The 21,780-nt window shown below is 41.8% G+C and overlaps 1 protein-coding gene and 1 pseudogene across 1 annotated transcript; one reads left to right on the top strand and one right to left on the bottom strand.

The window, feature by feature from the left end:
* Positions 1-13,177: 13,177 nt before the first annotated feature.
* On the bottom strand, positions 13,178-13,777 carry LOC133751623 (B-cell receptor-associated protein 29-like; annotated as a pseudogene).
* Positions 13,778-15,676: 1,899 nt separating this feature from the next.
* ARL14 (ADP ribosylation factor like GTPase 14) lies at positions 15,677-16,255 on the top strand. The gene has a single exon (XM_062178246.1). The coding sequence runs from the start codon at positions 15,677-15,679 to the stop codon at positions 16,253-16,255; it is 579 nt and encodes a 192-aa protein (XP_062034230.1).
* The last annotated feature ends 5,525 nt before the right edge of the window (positions 16,256-21,780 follow it).

The following is a 21,780-nucleotide window of genomic DNA, read 5'->3' as shown; positions in this document are numbered from 1 at the left end:
CAAGTATTTGGGGAAGCAAATCAGTGGAAGGGAGCTTTCTGTCTGCCTCTCAAATAAATAGATAAAGGTTTTTAAGAAATGACTTCAGCTGAGGCTGGGGGATTAACCTCCAGGATGGATCCATCACTTACCCGGCTGCCAGATCAACCCTGCCTGTTCATGAGAGGCCACAGCTTCTTCTCACATGAACTTCCCTGTACTGCGCCAGAGTCCTCATGAGGTAGCAGCTGGCTTCCTCCATAGAAGTGATCCAATAGAGAACAACGCAGAAGCCACAATTTCTGTTATAGCCTGGACTCATCCTGTCGTTTACATGATGTCCTTTTGGTTACACCAGTCGGTCCTATTTGGTATAGAGAAGGCTTGAAAGGATGTGGATACGAGGAGGCAAGGGTCTTTGGGAACTGTCTTGGAGGCTGATTACTACAGATGTACAATAGCAACAAAAATGTAAAAATAAGAATCTAACCAAAGGTTTGCAAGATACTTATGAAAAATTTAAAACCTTATTGAGATATATTTATGATATAGTATAAAAATTTAAGAATATGATGAAGTAAATGGAGAAATATAGTGTGTCCTCCATGTTAAAAACTATCAATTCTCCCCAATTAATTGTGGATTTGATGGAATTTTACTTTTTTCAAAGATTTATTTTATTTATTAGAAAGACAGAGTTACAGAGAGGCAGAGGCAGAGAGAGAGAGAGAGAGAGAGAGAGAGAGGTCTTCTATCCACTGGTTCACTCCCCAGTGGCTGCAATGGCTGGAGCTACGCCGATCCAAAGCCAGGAGCCAGGAGCTTCTTCCAGGTCTCCCACGTGGGTGCAGGGGCCCAAGGACTTGGGCCATCTTCTACTGCTTTCCTAGGTCATAGCAGAGAGCTGGATCAGAAGAGGAGTAGCCGGGACTAGAACCGGCTCCCATATGGGATGCCGGCACTGCAGGCTAAGGCTTTAATCCGCGGCACCACAGCGCATGCCTCATTGATGGAATTTTAATCTACAACCTAACAGGTTTCTTTTTTTTTAAAGATTTATTTATTTATTTGAAAGATAGAGTTACACAGAGAGGGAAGGAGAGGCAGAGAGAGAGAGAGAGAAAGAGAGAGAGAGAGAGAGAGAGGTCTTTTATCCACTGGTTCACTCCCCATTTGGCCGAAACAGCTGGAGGTGTGCTGATTCGAAGCCAGGAGCCAATACCATTTGACTTAGTGCTTATGACAGTTTAGGATGTTTACATCCCATATTTATGTGTCTGGATTCAAGTCCCAGTTCTATTTTCCATTCCAGCTTTCTGTTGGTGTGCACTCCAGGAAGGAGTGGTGATGGTTCAAGTAATTGGGTTCCTGTCACACATGTGAAAAACCAAGATTGTGTTCCTGGCTCCCAACTTCAGCCTGGTCCAGACCTCACTGTTTGATTGATTGATTGATTGATTGATTGCTGGGTAGAGTTATACAGTGAGAGAGAGAGAGACAGATAGTTACAGACAGTGAGAGAGAGACAGAGAGAAAGGTCTTCCTTCCATTGGTTCACTCTCCTAATGGCTGCCATGGCCGGTGCTGCACCGATCCGAAGCCAGGAGCCAGGTACTTCCTTCCAGTCTCCCATGCGGGTGCAGGGACCCAAGCACTTGGGCCATCCTCCACTGCACTCCCGGGCCACAGCAGAGAGCTGGACTGGAAGAGGAGCAACCGGGACTAGAACCCAGGGGTGCCGGCACCGCAGGTGGAGGATTAGCCAAGTGAGCCATGGTGCCAGCCCAGACTTCACTGTTTTAAGAATTTGGGGAGTGAATCTGTGGGTGGGAGCACTCTCTGTCGTTCAAAATATATTTAAAAATTAGTAATTTCATTATTAAAAGATATCATAAAGGCAGTGAAATGACAAATCCCAAACTGAAAGGAGATGTTTGAAACACAAGCAACAAAGGGTCAGTATCTAACACACACACACACACACACAGCATATATGTTAGCAACTCTTGCATCAGTAATAAAACAACAAAGAACTGAACAGAAAAGTAGATTGGAGACATGAATCGGCAATTCACAGAAGGGGAAATATGAGTGGCCAATAAATATTCAAGCTGAATCGCAATTAGTAATCAGGGGAATGCAAATTAAAACCAAAAACTTTCATATAGCTTCACCCCCCACTAGAATGGCAACAATTGAAATTTTTTTTTGTTTGATGAAGATGTGAAGCAAGAGAACTCTTATACATTGCTACAGAGTATAAATTGGCACAATCTCTTGGGAAGAAATTTGGAATTACCTAGGAAAATTAATTAATTAATTATATATCCTCTGATCCAACATCCACTCCTGCATGTGTGTATATAATAAACTTGAAAATGTATAGTAGGGTATATGTACAAGTATATTTGTAACAGTATTATTCATAGTAGAAAAAAACTTAACAAAGTCCCGAATATTCATTAACAGTAAAGTGAATAAATACTGATATAATATTCTGGAATGAAAATGAATGGACTAATTTACATGAAATATTAGAGGTTACTGTTAGGAATGCAACTGTGAATCAAAAAGGAATTATATTTTAATTCATTTGTATAAATTAAAACTCATAAGTAAGTAACATTGCATATATATATGTATACATTTTTTTCTTCCTTTAGGAAAAAAGACTAGCGCCAAATGAGTGTTACTCATTCCAGGTTGGTGGTTGTCTTTCTGGGAGACAGGGAACCCTATAGACATTCAGAGCTACACAGAGGTCTTCAGTGTTATTGGTGCTGTTCTATTTCTTAAGCTGAGTTGTAGACAGACTTGTGATTATTTTAAGTTTTATATCTCTTCCTTAAATGTACAAATATGGGGCAGGCACTGTGGCATAGTAGGCCAAGCCTCTGTCTGCGGTGCCAGCAGTTAGTAATCAGGGGAATGCAAATTAAAACAAAAAACTTTTATACAGTTTTTCACCCCAAACTAGAATGGCAACAATTGAAAATTTTTTTTTGTTTGATGAAAATGTGAACCAGCACCATATGGGTGCTGGTTTGAGTCCTGGCTGCTCCACTTCTGATCCAGCTCTCTGCTGATGCACCTGGGAAAGCAACAGAAGATGGCCCAAGTGCTTGGGCCCCTGCACCCACATGGGAGACCTGGAAGGAGCTCCTGGCTTCAGCCTGGCCAAGACCTGGTCATGCGGCCATTTAGGGAGTGAATCAGCGGATGGAAGACCTTTCTATCTGTCTCTCCCTCTCTCTCTCTGTAACTCTGATTCTCAAATAAATAAACAAATAAAATCTTTTTAAAAAAATGTACAAATATGAAACTAGTGTTGTGGCTTAGTGGATTAGGCTGCCACTTTTGGCACCAGCATCCCATGTCGAGCCCTGGCTGCCCTGTTTCCAATTCACCTTCCTGCTAATGCACCTGGGAAGGCAGCAGATGATGGCTCGATTACTTGGGCCCCTGCCACCCACATGGGAGACCAAGATGGAGATCTGGACATCTTGCTTAGGTCTGGACCAGCTCCAGCTATTGTGGTCATTGAGGAATGAACCAACAGATGGAAGATTGATCTCTCTCCCTCTCTCTGTCATTCAGCCTGTCAAATAAATAAGAACTTTTTAAAAAAAAAATTGGAATACACTATAGAATTTCTTTCATATTTGTGATGCTTCATTTTTTAAGTTGTAAAATTCAAAGTCCACAGATAAAGCAAAAGAAACCCTTTTAGCCAAGCCTCCTCCAGAGGTAACTGCTCTTATCAATTTTATGTATATCTTTCTAAATTTTTCCTATGCATTGACATATATATGTCTGTAGAAATGCCTAATTTGTTATTTGTGGTGTGGTAGTTAACTTTAGTGGTATTATACTGAATGCACTTTTTTAAAAAGATTTATTTGTTTATTTGAAAGGTGGAGTTACAGAAAGAGAGAGAGATCTTTCATCTGCTGGTTCACTCCCCAAATGGTTGCACCATCTGGGTCCGGGCCAGGCCAAAGCCAGGAGCCAGGAGTTTCTTCCAGGTTTCCTATGTGGGTGCAGGGGCCCAAGCACTTGGACCATCTTCCAGTGCTTTCCCGGGGCATTAGCAGGGAGCTGGATTGGAGAAGAGCAGCTGGGACTCGAATCAGTGCCCATTTGGGATGTTGGTGTTGCAAGCAGTAGCTTAACCCTGTGTGCCACAATGCCAACCACTCTACTATTTTAGAATTTGCTTTTTTCCTTAAAACTCTTAGCAAGCTTGCCACATAAGTACATGGACACTTATATCATTAGTTTTATTTTTAAAAATTTATTTGTCTGTTTATTTTCATTTTATTTGAAAGGTAAAGGGACACACAGAGAGAGACAGACAGACACAGAAATCGTCTATTTGCTGGTTGACTCTCCGAATGCCTGCAACAGCAAGGGCTGGGCCAGGCCAATGCTGGGTACCGAAAACCCCATCCAGGTCTTCCAGCTGGGTGGCAGAACCCAAGTACTTGAGCCGTCATTGGCTCCCTCCCAAGTTGTGCATTGGCAGTAAGCTGGATCAGAAGCAGAGTAGCCAGAACTGGAACAAGACATTCCAATATAGGATGCACTGGTCCCAAGCAATGATGTAATCCCTGAACCAAACACCCACCCTTATCTTATTATTTTTACCTGCTGCACAGTATTATATGATTTGGGGACATTCTTTAAAAGACCGGACTCCTTGCATCAGTCAGAATAAGTTAGGTTATGTAATAGTAGCAAATAACTCTAGAATCTTGGAGACTTAAAACAAGAGCTGTTTATTTTTGTGTTCATACTACTTCTCTACCATGAGTTGACTGAAGCTCTGCATCATATTTGCTTGTTCTGGGACCCCGGCTGATGGAGCAACCACTCCAACAAACATTGTGGCATATGGGTAAGAGTGCAGAAGAGTCTAACTGGCAATTAGATACTTGGGCCAGAAGAGTGTGCCTACTAATTCCACTCAGCTCACTGGCCAAAACCAGCAGCATGGTCCTAGCCAGCCTTAAGGAAGTAAGAAGTGCAGTTCCAGTCTGTGCCCAGAAAGGGAGCAAACTGGATCTAGCAGTCAAATAGTACTAACGACCACATCACCCTATTGAGGATCTCAGATTTTTTTTTATCATTCTGCTTTCTTAAATTTAAATCTAAGAAATTTGTCTGGAATTTATCTTATGCACCATATGATTGATTTCTAAATGCACAGTAAATTTTTCCAGCAATATTGATTCAAAGTACTCTTTGTTAAGAATTGTTTTTGGTTTCAAGCAATAGAGACCAAAAATCTTCCAATGGGTTGGCCATATGAGAGGCTTTATCTGCTTTCATATAAAGAATCTAGAATCTAAGGGAGGCAGTTCGGAGAGGGAGGCTACAGTGTCAGCAAACACTCAGCATTTTCTCACCGTCTTTAGTATATGGTTACTTCTATCAGCAAATGAGAGTTGAAGATAGAGAGATTAAAACAAAGGTCATATTGTATTCCCCCTCCAAGTATATCTCTGTGTGTGATTGTGTGTTGTGGCACAGCAGATTAAGCTGCTGCCTATGATGCTGGGATCCCATATGAGCACTAGGTTCGAGTCCTGGATGCTCTACTTATGATCCAGCTTCCTGCTAATGTGCCTGGAAAAGCAGCAGAAGATGGCCAGAGTGCTTAAGCCCCTGCCACCCATATGGGAGACTTGGATGAAGTTCTAGGCTCCTGCCTTCAGCCTGGCCCAGTCCCAACTGTTGCAGCCATCTGGGGAGTGAACCAGTGGATAGAAGATCTCTTTCTCTCTGTTTTTCCCTCTCTCACTATCACTCTACCTTTTGAGAAGTGAAAAGCATGTTTACCCATGCTGTAATATATTATAAAGGTTCAATACTTAAAATGGTAATTGCTCCTGGCTACTATTTTTTCAGTGACCTAACCTAACCAAATAGAAAAGAAAAAAGAAAAAAAAAAGGAGTACGACAAATTGAAAAGGGGAAAGAGAAAGGAGGAAAGCAAGGAGCTTGGAGGAGGGTAGGGGAGTGAAAAGAGGAATGAGAGAACCTTAACCCTGACCAGCATCTCCCCACTGCTGCCCCTTCTCCTTGGGGGCAGCGTGAAGTCCTAACAAGCCCAGCAAGCACACATCACTGCTATTACCCTGCTGTGTCTTTTTACCACTTGGGTTTCTGATCCTCCAGAGAGACTGGAAAGGAGTATGACATTCATGTCTGAGAAGTGGCTGTGCAGACCCAGCTCTGTCACCTTTCATCGCTGGAGCTTCCTCTCATGGAGGGGATGAGTCTCACGTGGCCTGAACCAGGGTGGCTGCTCCACCTTGCTTGCCCAGGTAAATCCTGCTTGCACCTCGTTGCTTGTATACACATTGCCACTCCTTCTGCTTTCCAAACTGTGCAGCTTTGAGCTCCCCATGGGGAATCAAGTTTGCAGGAATTGGAGTAACTGCCCCCTCTGCCTATACTCCAGAATCACAGAGCTGCTTCTAGTTCCCTGGATACAAACTGCTGTTTTGCTCTCCTTTTTGATGACTTCTGTGCTTCCTTATGGGCTATTACCTTATTTACAGTAATGTTCACACCACATTGGCATCCATCTCCTTCATTAGACTCTTAGCTCCTTGAAAATGGAGGCTGTTTTGATAATGCCCACGTCACCGTTGCCTTGTAGTATACACATATTACATGCTGGCTGGAGGCTTGGCGAGTGAATGAGTAAAGCATGTAAAAATTATACCTAACTTTTTTTTTTTTTTTTTTGGACAGGCAGAGTGGATAGTGAGAGAGAGAGAGAGAAAGGTCTTCCTTTTTGCCATTGGTTCACCCTCCAATGGCCACTGCGGCCGGCTCATCGCGCTGATCCGAAGGCAGGAGCCAGGTGCTTCTCCTGGTCTCCCATGTGGGTGCAGGGCCCAAGCACTTGGGTCATCCTCCACTGCCTTCCCGGGCCATAGCAGAGAGCTGGCCTGGAAGAGGGGCAACCGGGATAGAATCCGGCGCCCTGACCGGGACTAGAACCCGGTGTGCCGGCGCTGCAAGGTGGAGGATTAGCCTGTTAAGCCAAGGCGCTGGCCAAATTATACCTAACTTTTAAAAATGCTTATAATGAAATCTTCCTTTTCTAAAATAGCAAACTATGTATAAAATATTTTTTAAAGGTTTTTAAAGAAAATGGTTCCCACTGGCACTGTGGTTTAGCTGGTAAAGTTGCTGTCTGCAGTGCCAGTGTCCCATATGGGCACTGGTTCGAGTCCCAGCTGCTCCACTTCCAATCCAGCTCTCTGCTATGGCTTGGGAAAGCAGGGGGAAGGTAGCCCAAGCCCTTGGGTCCCTGTACACATGTGGGAGACCCAGGAGAAACTCCTGGCTCCTGGCTCCAGATCGGCCCAGCTCCTGCTGTGGCAGCCATTTGGGGAGTAAACCAGCAGATAAAAGATTCTCTCTCTCTTTCTCTCCCTCTGCTTCTCTGTAATTCTGCCTTTCAAATAAACAAATAAATCTTTAAAAAAATAGGAAAATGATTCAACCCATAAGAGTGAACCTCAGTTATTCAGAAAACAGCAGATAGAGTGCGCTTATTAGTAAAGTTGAATGAAGAATTACAGACTTACGGTGAATCTGAAGAGTGATGATCAGCTTTTAAGAATGGAGACCTATGCAAACCATTTGGCTTTCTTTCCACTGGAATGAAGAGGGGCCCAGGCAGGTTGACGGTTGCACAGTCCAGTGCTTTGGGGGCTTCCTTGCTCTTTTCAGAGGTTCAGCTGTGGCTAGAGGCAGATATCAGAATCATCTGTCCCTGAGCCCTCTCTGTTCACCAAGACAAAGGAGTGTGGCTGCCCTTCCCGAGCTCCAGACCTGGACTTCAGACCACCCCTCAGTGTTACATTATCCTCCCATTCTTTTTAATATCATGAGGTAGAGAGAGATAAAAATATTGGATCACTGGGGAAAAGTCCAGCATCCTGTGGTTTATCCTCCCCAGTGAATATACTTGTCATAATGATGAAATTGTTCTTCATAAGCAAAAAGTTAAGAAGCATGGGTATCTTTAAATGTTAGTTAATGCACAAGAATTGTGAGAAGAGAGGAAGACTCTAGTTGTGTGCCAGGGCCTGGGGGATGTGTTTCACATTTATTTTATGTGATGTGATTACCACAGCATCTCTGTTTTTTATCACCACTCAACACTTAGTGAGTGCCAGAGGCTAGATTTGAACTCAGATGTGCCATGGACCCACAGGAAAGAAAAACCATCCACCTTTGGTGGCGGTGTGAAAGTAGTGTTCTGTCTAGGAGATGGCACTTGGTAAAGCCTCATAGTCTGGAATATTTCATCCTTCACAGCACCAAAGAACCTCAGCTAGGATAAACAGTGACTGTCTTTTGGAAACAAATTATATTCCTTACAATTGAGTGTAAAAACACTTGATGTCTGCATTTTTATTTATAAAAAAAAAAGAAAAGGAAAGTGAGAAAGCCTGGACTCAGCAGTGGTTACATGGTATTTTCAGTTTGTGATAACTCACTGAAGTATATGTTTATCATTTTATATATATCACTTTATATATATTATATCATCCTTTATATATATACTTAGTAAGTACAGTACATAGTTGAACTTCTTTTTTTAAATATTTATTTATTTATCTGAAAGTCAGAGTTACACAGAGAGAGAAGGAGAGGCAGAGAGAGTCTTCCATCAGCTGGCCCACTCCCCAGTTGGCCGCAATGGTCGGAGCTTTGCCGATCTAAAACCAGGAGCCAAGAGCCTCTTCTGGGTCCCCCAGATGGGTGCAGCCCCAGGCCATAGCAGAGAGCTGGATCAGAAGTGGAGCAGCCGGGACTCAAACTGGTGTCCATATGGGATGCCGGCACTGCAGACGGCGGCTTTACCTGCTAGCCACAATGCCGGTCCCATAATTGAACTTCTAATTTAGTACTTTGCCTCTCATCTTCATGGTAAAACATAGAATGCACATGTTTCTTTCAATCCTGTGTTTTACAAAGAGATTCCCCGTGACACCAGGAATCCTGTCAGTAGCCCACTCACAATCCTGTCTTTCTTTGCATTATCTTAAAATGATTTACAGAAAACAAATGCCCTGACTTTCTTCAGGTTTCACTAGGACAGGTGAATCCACAGATGTTTGGCACAGTGGGAAGGATGTTGAACCATTTGTAGACTTTCAAAAAATTAACATTGAGAGAGAAATTATTTTACTCTCTTTCACAAGACAGAGAGTCTTATTTTCATTTGTATATAATAGTCATCCAAGATTTAGCCCCTACTTTGTTTGGTTATCCTGAAAACACGGTGCATTTGTTCAGATGGGAAACGGGGAAGAAATATATATGTGTGATCATCTTCATAAATAGATCAAAGGATGCCTCCGGTACCAACAATAAACATATCATTGACTTTATTTTTTTTATTTTTTATTTTTTGACAGGCAGAGTGGACAGTGAGAGAGAGAGAGAGAGACAGAGAGAAAGGTCTTCCTTTGCTGCTGGTTCACGCTCCAATGGCCGCCGCGGCCGGCGTGATGCAGCCAGCGCACCGCGCTGCTCCCAAGGCAGGAGCCAGGTGCTTCTCCTGGTCTCCCATGGGGTGCAGGGCCCAAGCACTTGGGCCATCCTCCACTGCACTCCCGGGCCATAGCAGAGAGCTGGCCTGGAAGAGGGGCAACCAGGACAGAATCCGGTGCCCTGACTGGGACTAGAACCCAGTGTGCCGGCACCGCAAGGTGGAGGATTAGCCTATTGAGCCACGGCGCTGGCTATCATTGACTTTAATATGAAATAAATGTTAAACTTTTTGTTTTACAAAAGGAAGTTATCAAAAACATGAGTTAGGGAAGAACTTACGTGGTAGTGCAGTCAGAGTCCCTAAATTTACCTTTTTTTTTTTTTTCATGATTTTATTTATTTATTTGAGTGGTAGAGTTACAGATAGTGAGAGGAAGAGACAGAAAGGTCTTCCACTGGTTCACTCCCAAAGGGCCACAACGGCCAGCGCTGAGCTGATCCAAAGCCAGGAGCCAGGATCTTCTGGATCTCCCATATAGGTGCAGGGACCCAAGGACTTGAGCCATCTTCTACTGCTTTCCCAGGTCATAGCAGAGAGCTGGATTTGAAGAGGAGCAGCTGGGACTAGAACTGGCACTGACATGGGATGCCAGCGCTGCAGGTGGGGGATTGACCTATTGTGCCACAGCACTGGCCCCCCTAAATTTACCTTTATGAGTACAGTCTTCCCCTGTATGTAAGCTGATTCCTTGCTCTATATTACTATGGACTGTAGCCCAGTTTGGTTTGCTTATTTCAGTTATATTCTGTTTTCTCCCAACATGTTATTTAAAAAATTTTTAAACCTACAGGAAAGTTAAAAAGCAATACAATGAACACCTAATCCCCTCATCTAGATCTACCACTTGTTATCTATCGCGATATTTTCACCAGTTGTTCCCCGGCATGCTCCATTTGCTGATTCAACTGAAATTAGGTTGCTGATATCACTCCTAAGGACTTAATTTTTTATTTGTTTTCCTCTTGTACAGTATTAGGAGTAAGACTCTTTTTAATATTATTTATGTGAGAAACAAGGAGACAAAGAGACAGAGACAGAAACAGGGGGACAGAAACAGAGAAAGAACTCCCTCCTGCTGGTTTATTCCACAAATCCCCCAGTGGCTGAGTCTGGGCCAGGCTGAAACTTGGAATCAAGCACCCTTCAGGTTTCCCACATGGGTGTCAGGGATGAGGCATTAGCAGGAAGCTGTAATAGGGAGAGGAGGGGAAAATTGAACCCAGGTACTCTGACGTGGCTTGTGAGTCTCCTGACTTGGTACCTTAATAGCTAGGCCAAATTCTTGCCCCATTCCTAAGTACTTTAGCACGTATCTCTGTACACCAAGGATATCCTCCTATACAGCAATATCACCAATGCATTTAAGAAATTTTATAGGGGATTGGTGCTGTGGCACAATGGGTTAATCTGCCATCTGCAGCACCAACATCCCATATGGGTGCTAGTTCAAGTCCCCGCTGTTCCACTTCTGATCCAGCTCCCTGATAATGTGTCTCGGAAACCATCAAAAGATGGTTTAGGCCCCTGTACACACGTGGGAGACCTGAATGAGATTCCTGGCTCCTAGATTCGGCCTTACCCAGCCCTGGTCGATATGGTCATTTGGGGAATGAGCCAGTGGATGAAAGACTTCTCTCTCCCTCTCTCTCTGTCTCTTTCACTCTGTGGCTCTTTTGAGGAAATAAAGAAATCTTTAAAAAAAGAAATTTATCATTGATAAACAGTATTATCTAATACCAGCTCATAATCAAATCTTTCCAATTTTCATGATCATTTTTATAATTAATATTTTGGACACATGATTTAACCAAATATCACAAAATATATTTAGAAATCATGTCTGTTTTAATTTAGAATTTCTTCCTTCTGTTTTTTTCTTCTGTATTTCACACCATGGACATATTTTGAAAAAGAGTTCAGATCTGTTGTATCATGTCCTACAATCTAAATTTATTTGAGGGTTTTTTTCATGACAGTTAAACTCCTTTACAGGAAGAAAGACTACATATGCTGTTGGTTTTCCACATACATCCCATGTTTTCTCATTTCTGAGACTTTGCTCACACAGATCCCTCCCGTTTAATGTACCCTCTATCCTCCACTGAATCTCGACAAGACTAGTTCAATATTTAACCTTCTTCAGAAAGGCTTCTCAAATACTCTCCCTCCTTCTCAAGAAATCTGTGAATATCCAGAATACTTTGGATTTTCTTTTCTTACAGCATTTGTAATTTTTTATTTAGTATTATGATTAATTGCTTATATATCTTTTACCTTTTCCTGAATGAAAGCCATTTAACACATAAGTGTATTCTATCTTTATACTATCCTTGGCATTTAGCACTTGGTGGTTCACACAGTAGACAATCTGAATGAATGAATGAATGAATGAACAAAAATGGTATCTCTGCTTTCAGAGATATAGTGAGTTGATTAAGAACTTCATTTTTAAAAAGGTTTACCTAATTTTGTCACAATTGTTCTCTCTGCTTTCAAAATACTTAACCTAATTTTTTAAAATAATTTTTTAGGTTTAACTAAAATAAAATATTGATCTTATGTGCTTCAGTATAGCTGTTTTAAAAATCATATTATTAAGCATTGAGGGAAGACTTTCAACCTGAAGAGTTCATTCTTTTAGTTTAGAAAATCATCCCATATTACTCGTTGAAAAATCTCGATTTGGGATAACTCATTGAGCTGTACATTGTTTGTTTGATAATTTCTTCTTGCATATTGTCCATTCTCTGGAATAAAGTCCCATAAGTCTTATCTTGAAACTTATAAGTTAATCTAAATAATCTTCTCTTTCATATTCTCTCTTCTACTTTCTGGAAGATTTCTTCAACATTGTCTTATAACTTATTATCAATCTTTAACATTTTTGGAATTCATATTTTTAATTTTTAGGAGTTCTGTTTTTACTTTCTGATCAGTCTTTTTCCTCATTTAAAAATATTTTATTTATTTTTATTGGGAAGGCAGAGTGACTGAGAGAGAAGCAGAGATACAGAAAAAGAGATAGATCTTCTGTCCACTGATTCACTCCCCAAATGCCCACAACAGCCAGAGCTGGGTCAGGCCAAAGCCAGGAGCCAGGAACTCCATGCAGGTCTCCCACATGGGTTGCAGGAACCCAAGCATGGTGGCTATCATCCACTGCCTTCTGGGGCCCATTAGCAGGAAGCTGGATTGGAAGTGGAGGAGCTGGGACTTAAACTGGGTGTGGAGTCCCAAGCAGCAGTGTAATCCACTGTGCTACAGTGTCCACCACAGTAATATATTTTGTCATAACCAAAAGTGTCCCCTTGCAATTGCTTCTCTGAGACAAGCAATATGTGAGGAAAAATGTGATTCATTTTATAAAAGTATGTTTGTTTATAAGTAACTTTTCAGGAATAGTTCTTCTGCTTAAGACAGGAAAAGAATTGTATTTACAACACAGATCTGAAATACCTACATGCTTTTCTGTATAACAGAACATGTTTTTGGTTGACACAATGTTTTATCTTCATATTTGAGCAGGAATTTATACATAGGTCATTCTTGGTATTTTGGCCAGAAAGATTTAAATATTGGCTTTGTTTTAGGGGAATGTAACAGCACAAAATATCATGCTAATCTTTCCAGTTTTTCACAAGCACATAAAAAACTACCCTCTGAAGTCTTCTTTAATTCAATTTTCAGTTTTATTTTTCCCCTGGTCTTCTACTGGTTTTTATTTTCTGCGTCCAAAATGTTTTCATCATCCTTGCCATGGCTGTTCAATATCCACTGTAGCTTCTTACTCTCTTCCATGAATTTTTTGGCAATCTTGTATTTTCTGCATGACTTTGAAGTACTCCTTTGTTTGACAGTTTTTTTTTTCCAGCTCAGTAATAAGTGTAACCAGAAGTCTTAATACTAGCCCCCAAAATAATGAAAATCCAGAAATGTAAAGATTTCTTTGAGACCTGAAACATTTTATCAGTGTATGTTCATAGCCACCAGGTCTGGTGGCTGAGCCCTTCCCAATGGCCTGAGCAGAAGAGTATTACCTTACTTCTTTCACAGCACCAGGAATCGAGAATCAATAGGATTGTAAGAAAGTTGCAATTTTACTGGAGACATCAAGTGAAAACAAAATCCTTTGTCATCTGTGAGGAGGAAGATTAAAATGAGTCTTGTTTCAGTATAGAGGAAAGTTGCAGCCACTTCCCGTTGGATTGTCATTTTTTTTCCTCTTCATAAGACTATGAAGGCATAAGACTACGTACGCCTGTGGCCCACCTGGCTCCCCAAGCTGCTGCCAGCCACTGACCTGAGTAGTCTTTAAATAGCTTGTATTTCTTGTTATGTGGAGGTAATGTTTCCTGAAATCTCTACAAAATTATTAATTAGGACTTGATGAAAAGTTCTTTTATACCCTCCATTACATCTGTGTAAGCTTTCTTAAGGCATTCTTATTTTTACCTTGGCCTCAGGTGACTGTCATTCATATGGAAGGTGCACTCTATGTTAAGTAACTTATGTGCACTGAAAAGTCCGTTGGTAACTCTGTATACATGTAAGGTTTGCTAACTACCAAGTTGGCTACAGTTTAATTGAATGTTGAGTTAGGCCTTATACTATGGAAACTCCCAACTTTCAAAACATGGTGGTCTTTTTTATCTGGGATCATTCAATTAAAACAAAAACAAAAAACCTTCAGTTTTTTGCCTGGTGTTTAACCACCTCATTAAGAGTAGTGTGTGTGTGTGTGTGTGCTGTTCCTTACGTAGACTTTCTGTTACACCTCTCTGTTTAGTCCCTTATTTCTCCCTTCTCTTTACTGTTCCTGACTTCTCTTGTCTGTCTCCTATGTACCAGCACCCCAGTCTCATATCCTCCTACTCTATAATCTTCCATCTTCCAGACTGTTAAAATCTCACTGATGGACTCCCTTACTCATCTTCTTATGAATTTATGTTCTTTTTATTTCTTTTAAAAAAGATTTATTTATTTTACTTGAAAGGGTTATACAGAGAGAGGAGAGGCAGAGAGTCTTCTATCCACTGGTTTACTCCCCAGATGGCCGCAACAGCCAAAGCTGCAGAGCTTCGCCAATTGAAGCCAGGAGCCAAGAGCTTCTTCTGGGTCTCCCACACGGATGTAGGGGCCGAAGGACTTGGGCCATCTTCTACTGCTTTCCCAGGCCATAGCAGAGAGCTGGATCAGAAGTGGAGCCGCTGGGACTTGAACCGCTGCCCATATGGGATGCCATTGCTGCAAGCGGCAGCTTTACCCCGCTACACCACAGTGCCGGCCCCTGTGTGTTCTTTTTAGTCTCCTATCATTATTTTGATGGATACTTAAGAAGGAGTTAATTGTATCCAATTTGTGATCTTTAACCAGACTGCTTGCTTTAAAAGTGTTGTAATACAAACATCCCCCTGAAAAGTTGGTGTTGTGGATACTGCAAATTCTCTACCTAGAAGATTAAAGACATAATAACCTGATTGTGGGAGTCAGGTTCAGATATCATACCCTTGGCTTGTTTAAAGTTCCCTACTGAGTAATCCGGACAAAGGGAAAGTACTTAAGATACTAAGGAGGGAGTGGAGATAAACACTTTCTTCATGATAGAAGAAGCCTAGTTACTTATTTACTATTAGGATAAGATAGCCGACCAACTAGAGAGGTTCTACAAAAAGTTCAAGGGAAAACTTAAAGTTAAAAGTTCAGTTAAAACAAAAAGTTAAGTTTCATTGTGCTGCCAGGTCTTGTTGATGTGCATGTTGTCTGAACCTTCAGTTTCCTCCTGATTCCTAGCATCTGCCAAGGAACAAAACTGCAGCATCACCTGGACAGGCCATGCCCCACCACACTCACTCACAAAGAATTTCCCCTTTGAGCCACTATGACATTGGCTGGTTATTCACACCACGGATTCCTCAGGATTGGCTAGGACTACAAATAAAATTCTGTTTGCCTATAATCAAGTTGATAAGCCACCATATAAATATGGGCAGGATCCTGTTCCTGGAATATAGCATGAAGCATTCGCTTTCTTCTTGCCTCACGTGAGACTCGGAAACAACATATTGTCTCACACCAAAAGAAAAAGGTCTTTAAAGAACGCAAAAGCCCAAAATGGGTCTGCTGAGTTCCAAAAACCTGAGGGCCAAGCAAGCCCAAATTCTGCTCCTGGGACTTGATTCGGCTGGGAAGTCGACTCTCCTTTACAAACTAAAGCTTGATAAGGATATTGCCACCATCCCAACGATAGGCTTCAATGTGGAGATGCTCGAGTTGGAGAAGAGTCTCTCGCTCACAGTCTGGGACGTCGGAGGACAGGAAAAGATGAGAACTGTCTGGAGCTACTACTGTGAGAACACTGACGGGCTGGTGTATGTTGTGGACAGTTCTGACAAACAGCGCCTGGAGAAGTCCCGCAAAGAGTTTGAACACATTTTGAAGAATGAACACATTCAACACGTGCCAGTTGTCCTATTAGCCAACAAACAAGACGTGCCTGGAGCTCTGAGCGCCGAGGACATTACCAGAATGTTTAAAGTGAAGAAGCTCTGCAGTGACCGGAACTGGTATGTTCAACCCTGCTGTGCCGTCACGGGGGACGGGCTGGCGGAGGGATTCAGGAAATTAGCCGGATTTGTGAAAAGCCACATGAAACCAGGAGGAGACACATTAGCATTCTTCAAGCAAAAATGAGACTATGAAAAGGTCCACGCCTCCAAAGAGACTGAGGAAGTTGAAACGGTAATTTTTTTCCCCATGTCAAGTGGGACAAACAAGTTATTGAATTGGCCAACTTCTCCTGAGATGTTATTTCACTTAAATTCAGTTCAACAAAGAATTAGATATAAAAAATATTTTGTTTTTAGCCAGGAACCTTTGCTAACTGTGTGATAATGATCCTGGAGAATGAAAAATTTATAATCTGTAAAATTTGAACACGTTGGATGATTCAGAATAGTCATATTTGCAATGAAACTAAATCTTGCTTTATTGTGACTACTAGAACAAAGCTAAAGGTAGCTGTCAACAAACAGAGACATAATTCTTTCCAGTTATTTCCAGCTGTTACAGGCATTGAAATGCCACCATGCTTTTATGTAATAACCAAGTGGTGTGAAAAATGAACTTTAAATTATAGAAAGAAACAAGTTTGATGTTAAAATTTTGTAAATATTTATTACCTAAATTAAGCTTTTCTTCTGGATTCCTGATAGCTGTTTGAAATCTATTACTGGGAACTTTGTCCAATGTGTCTTGAACAACAAACTGTCAGAGAGAGCACAAACGTCTAACTTAAAACTCTGGGGAGCAGGTTAGCGACTTAGGGTAAGATCTACTTCTAGGGCTCAGCTCTAAGCTGCAGCCCCAAGACCTGCTTCAGTGGAATTCAGTGTAATAGTCATTATGTGGGCACCTCTGCACAGCTCATTGTACTGATCCAACAGGAAGCAGACCCAGACTTTGCTCCCTGAGAACTTGCAGTTCACAGGAGGAAACAACATAAAGCTAGGGCTCGAGTAGGGCAGTAAATGCTCAGACTATTGCAGGAGAGACTGTTTTGATCTGGAAGGACAAGGAATGCTAAGGCAGGAGATGGCGTTTAAGCGGTCCCTAACTCCCAGGGACTAAGAGGAACCCTAACTCCCTAACTCTCAGGGACCCCCATGAAGGTGCTGGTTAGTCACTGGAAGTTCCCATTGCTAGGAATCTCTCTAGAGGGCTGTGTGACAAGGGGAGGGGAAGTGGGCAGAGGAACTGGAGAGTGAACTGGAATTCCCCTAAGAGGCTCAGGACACCCAGAGGGGCACAAGAACTAACAGAGAACACTCTTCCCTGCTACCCCACATCTAGCAAGGCTCATTTGAGCTAGAAGCAAGCCTCAGACCTCATAGCAGCCCCCACAATCCCAAATCTTAAGGTCACATAGGAAAATAAAAGTACACTTAACCGAAGGTGCCAGCTCCTGGATTTCTCTCATGGTTTTCTTCTCTCATCTTAGCCATACTTTTTTTTTTTTTTTTTTTTTTTTTTTTTTTTTTTTTTAGCAAAGATTTGAGCACTTCCTTCAGTGCTACATGAATTATGATTCAACTAATAAAACAGACATACACATAATAATAGTTATCATGGGTTGAATACTTGTGTTTGCCAGTTATTGTGCTAAGCGCTTTCACATATCTTCTCATTAAATGTTCACAACTACCCTGAGAAAGGTATGGGGGAATTTTGGGTAGTTTGTGGAAAAATGGAATTAAAAGATAGGTTGATTTTGGTGTAAAATTTTGGAAATCTGTGGCTAGTTTTTTCAGAATATGTATTTTCCGTGAACTTCTTGAACACTGCTTGTATGCATGGGTTCCCAATTATTTTGCACCAAAGTAAACCTATCTTTTAATTCTATTTTTCCAGGAACTTTTTGAAGAAGCCTCATAGTTATTACTATTTCAGTTTTACAGATGAGAGTTCTGAAACTAAACAAGGTTAAACAACAACAACCACACAAAACTCCTTGGCATTTTAACTGAGGAGCAGCAAGGCTAAGATGCAAATTCAGGTGTGTCTGACTCCAAGGCCTGTGCTGTTAATTGCCATGATACTGTTTTACAATAAGGTATAGTATGGTGTCTGTCTTCAGTGAGCTTACAACATAAGAAAATTAAGCCCAGGCAAACATATATTACCCTTACAATAAAAACATTCTTAGAAACAAATAAGCCAGGCAGAGTAAATGAAGTACAAATCGTGATGTAAGAAGCATGTAGACAAACCTTCGAGTGGAGCTGATGCTGAAGTCAGAAAGATCTGCGGGAGTCACAGGGTGAAAAGCTTCGGAGCAGAGTTTTTCCTAAATTTCACCAAGATGATTAAGACCTCAAATACACATCTTCCCTTACAATTTCTGTATTTTTTTTTTTGACAGGCTGAGTGGATAGTGAGAAAGAGAGAGACAGAGAGAAAGGTCTTCCTTTGCCGTTGGTTCACCTTCCAGTGGCCGCCGCAGCTAGCACGCTGTGGCCGGCACACCGCGCTGATCCAAAGGCAGGAGCCAGGTACTTATCCTGGTCTCCCATGGGGTGCAGGGCCCAAGCACTTGGGCCATCCTCCACTGCCTTCCCAGGCCACAGCAGAGAGCTGGCCTGGAAGAGGGGCAACCGGGACAGAAGCCGGTGCCCTGACCAGGACTAGAACCCGGTGTGCCAGCGCCGCAAGGCGGAGGATTAGCCTATTGAGCCACGGCGCCGGCCTACAATTTCTGTATTTTTAAAAATTGAATCTACCTAGTTAATCTCAGAATTAGGAGTCACTAACTTCCATAGAGGATGTCTCCTGGTGTTCCTACCTGTTTTGGTATATCCAAATTTTCAAGGTCTTTGTGGCCTAGTCTCCCTCTGCCCCCAAAAGAAACCTTTTATTTAATGAGTATGGATTTCATAAGTACAACTTTAGGAATATAGTGATTTTTCCCACTATACCGGCCCTCACGCTCCCACTCCCATCCCATCTCCTCCTTCCTCCCATCCCCAATCCCATTCTTCATTAAGATTCACTTTTAATTAACTTTATACACAGAAGACCAACTCTGTACTAAGTAAAGATTTCAATAATTTTCACACACACACAAAACTATTTGAGAACAAGTTTTACAGTTAATTTTCATAATACAACTCATTGAGGACAGAAGTCCTGCATGGGAAGTAAGTGTACAGTGACTCCTGTTGTTAATTTAACAATTAACACTCTTATGTATGACATCAGTGATCACCCGAGGCTCTTGACATGAGCTGTCAAGGCTATGGAAGCCTTTTGAATTCACAATCTCCTTCAGTATTTAGACAAGGCCATATGCAAACTGGAAGTTCTCTTCTACCTTCAGAGAAAAGTATATCCTTCTTTTATGGCCACTTCTTTCCAGTGGAGTCTCACTCACAGAGATCCTTTATGTAGGACATTTTTTTGCCACAGTGTCTTGGCTTTCCATGCCTGAAATGTTCTCATGGGCTTTTCAGCCAGACCAGATGCCTTAATGGCTAATTCTGATGTCAGAGTGCTATTTAGAGCGATTGTCATTCTATGAATCTGCTGTGTGGACTGCTTCTCATATTGGAACATTCTCTCCTTTTTAATTCTATTATTACCAGACACTTGATATTATTTATATAATCCCTTTAACACTTAATCCTATTTATATGACCTCTTTAACACTTAATATGATCACTTTAACACTTAAGATGGCATTTTTACATCAGGCTTAATGGGATTTGGGGGGGTCCCATGGCAAGTTTTAAAACTGTACCCTTAGAAGTAAGTCTGGGGTCTGGTGCTGTAGCACAGTAGGTTAATTCTCCGCCGGCGGCACTAGCATCCCATATGGGCACTGGTTCTAGTCCCGGCTGCTCCACTTCCCACCCAGCTCTCTGCTGTGGCCTGGGAAAGCAGAAGAAGATGGCCCAAGTCCTTGGGCCCCTGCACCCATATGGGAGACCTGGAAGAAGCACCTGGCTCCTGGCTGTGGATTGGTGCAGTTCTGGCCATTGGGTCCATTTGGGGAGTGAACCAACGGACGAAAGACCTTTCTCTCTTTCTCCCTCTCACTGTCTGTAACTCTACCTCTCAAATAAATAAATAAAAAAAATTTTTTTAAAAAAGAAGTAAGTCCATAGGAATGTATGCAGAACTATACAGTTTTTTAGTTACAAACTTCCTCCTCCCTCTCTTATTCCTCTTTATTTTTTACTATTTTCATTTGATCTATTTTCAATTGACTTTATACATATATGATTAACTATGTTAAGTAAAGAATTCAACAAACAGTACTAAGAAGATGAAAAAAGAAACTGTTTCTCGACAGGGCTGTTCAAGTCATTGCTTCTCAAAGTGTCAATTTCACTTCTACTGATTTCCTTTTAGGTACTCAGTTATCACAGATCAAATGGCTCAGTCTTAACATGATATAAAATTCAAAGAAAACAGCTGGGAAAAACAGCTAAAGTAGTTCAGATTTTTCACTTCAGAGAGTCCCTGGGTGGATGCAGAGGGCAGATATATACATTATACACACACACACACACACATTTATACATATATATACATATATATTTAAAGGTTTATTTGCTTTTTGCTTTGAAGGAGTTACAGAGAGAGGGAGAGACCATCTGTTGGTTCACTTTCCAGATGACCACAACAGCCAGTGCAGGGCCAAGGAGAAAGGAGCCAGGAGCTTCATCCAGTCTCCCTCAATCATTCACTACTTTCTCAGGCCATTAGCAGGGAGCTGGATCAGAAGTAGAGTAGCTGAAACATGAACTGGCAACCATATGAGACACCTGCATCATAGGCAGTGGCTTTCCCTCCTATGCTACAGTGCTGGCTCCAAGGGCAGATAACATTCTTATTGTAGAGCAAAACTTCATTTTTTTAAGGTTTTATATATTTATTTGAGAGGTAGTTACAGACAGAGAAAAGGAGAGACAGTGAGAAAGATCTATCTGCTGGTTCACTTCCGAAAAGGCCACAATGGCCAGAGCTGGGCCAATCCGAAACCGGGCGCTTCATCCAGGTCTCCTGTGTGGGTGCAGGTGCCTAAATACTTGGACCATCTTCTACTGATTTCCCAGGCCATAGCAGACAGCTGAATCAGAAGAGGAGCAGCTGGTACACAAACCAGCACCTATATGGGATGCTGGCACCGCAGTTGGAAGCTTAGTCTACTATGTCACCGCGCCGGCTCCTAGATTGTGATTTTTTTTTCCCCAGAAACCTTGTATTTAAGGAATACAAACTTCATGCATTTTAGAAATACAACTTTAGGATATAGTGATTCTTCCCAGCCTCCCACCTACGAAACTTCTAAAGTAGACCTTTCCTCTGATTTCAGTGTCTGTCCCTATACTACGAGCTGCTCTTTACAATCTCTGCTAATGTTCTCCCACAAACTTGTGCACTCTCATTCTTTCCCCCCTTTTCTCCTTGGGATCCAATCTGTTTTCTTGCATCAGTTACTTATTCTCTTTTTGAAGTTAATTTCACCAGTATTTCCTTTCTCTGCCATTTCCCTCCAGCTCTCCCCAGCATGTTCCTCTCTATCCTTAAACACACGCAGGTGCGCACACACACACACACACACACACAGCCACCTGAATGCTCTTTACCCTGATCTACTAACAAAGCCCCAAATTGAGAGAAGGTAAACAGACCAGATAGAAAACAGCAAAATATGA

The sequence above is a fragment of the Lepus europaeus genome, chromosome 2, assembly GCF_033115175.1.
Source record: "Lepus europaeus isolate LE1 chromosome 2, mLepTim1.pri, whole genome shotgun sequence".
In the NCBI taxonomy this organism is placed as follows: Eukaryota; Metazoa; Chordata; class Mammalia; order Lagomorpha; family Leporidae; genus Lepus; species Lepus europaeus.
Note: the sequence above shows the minus strand (reverse complement) of the source record. Positions and strands in the feature narration are given on the sequence as shown.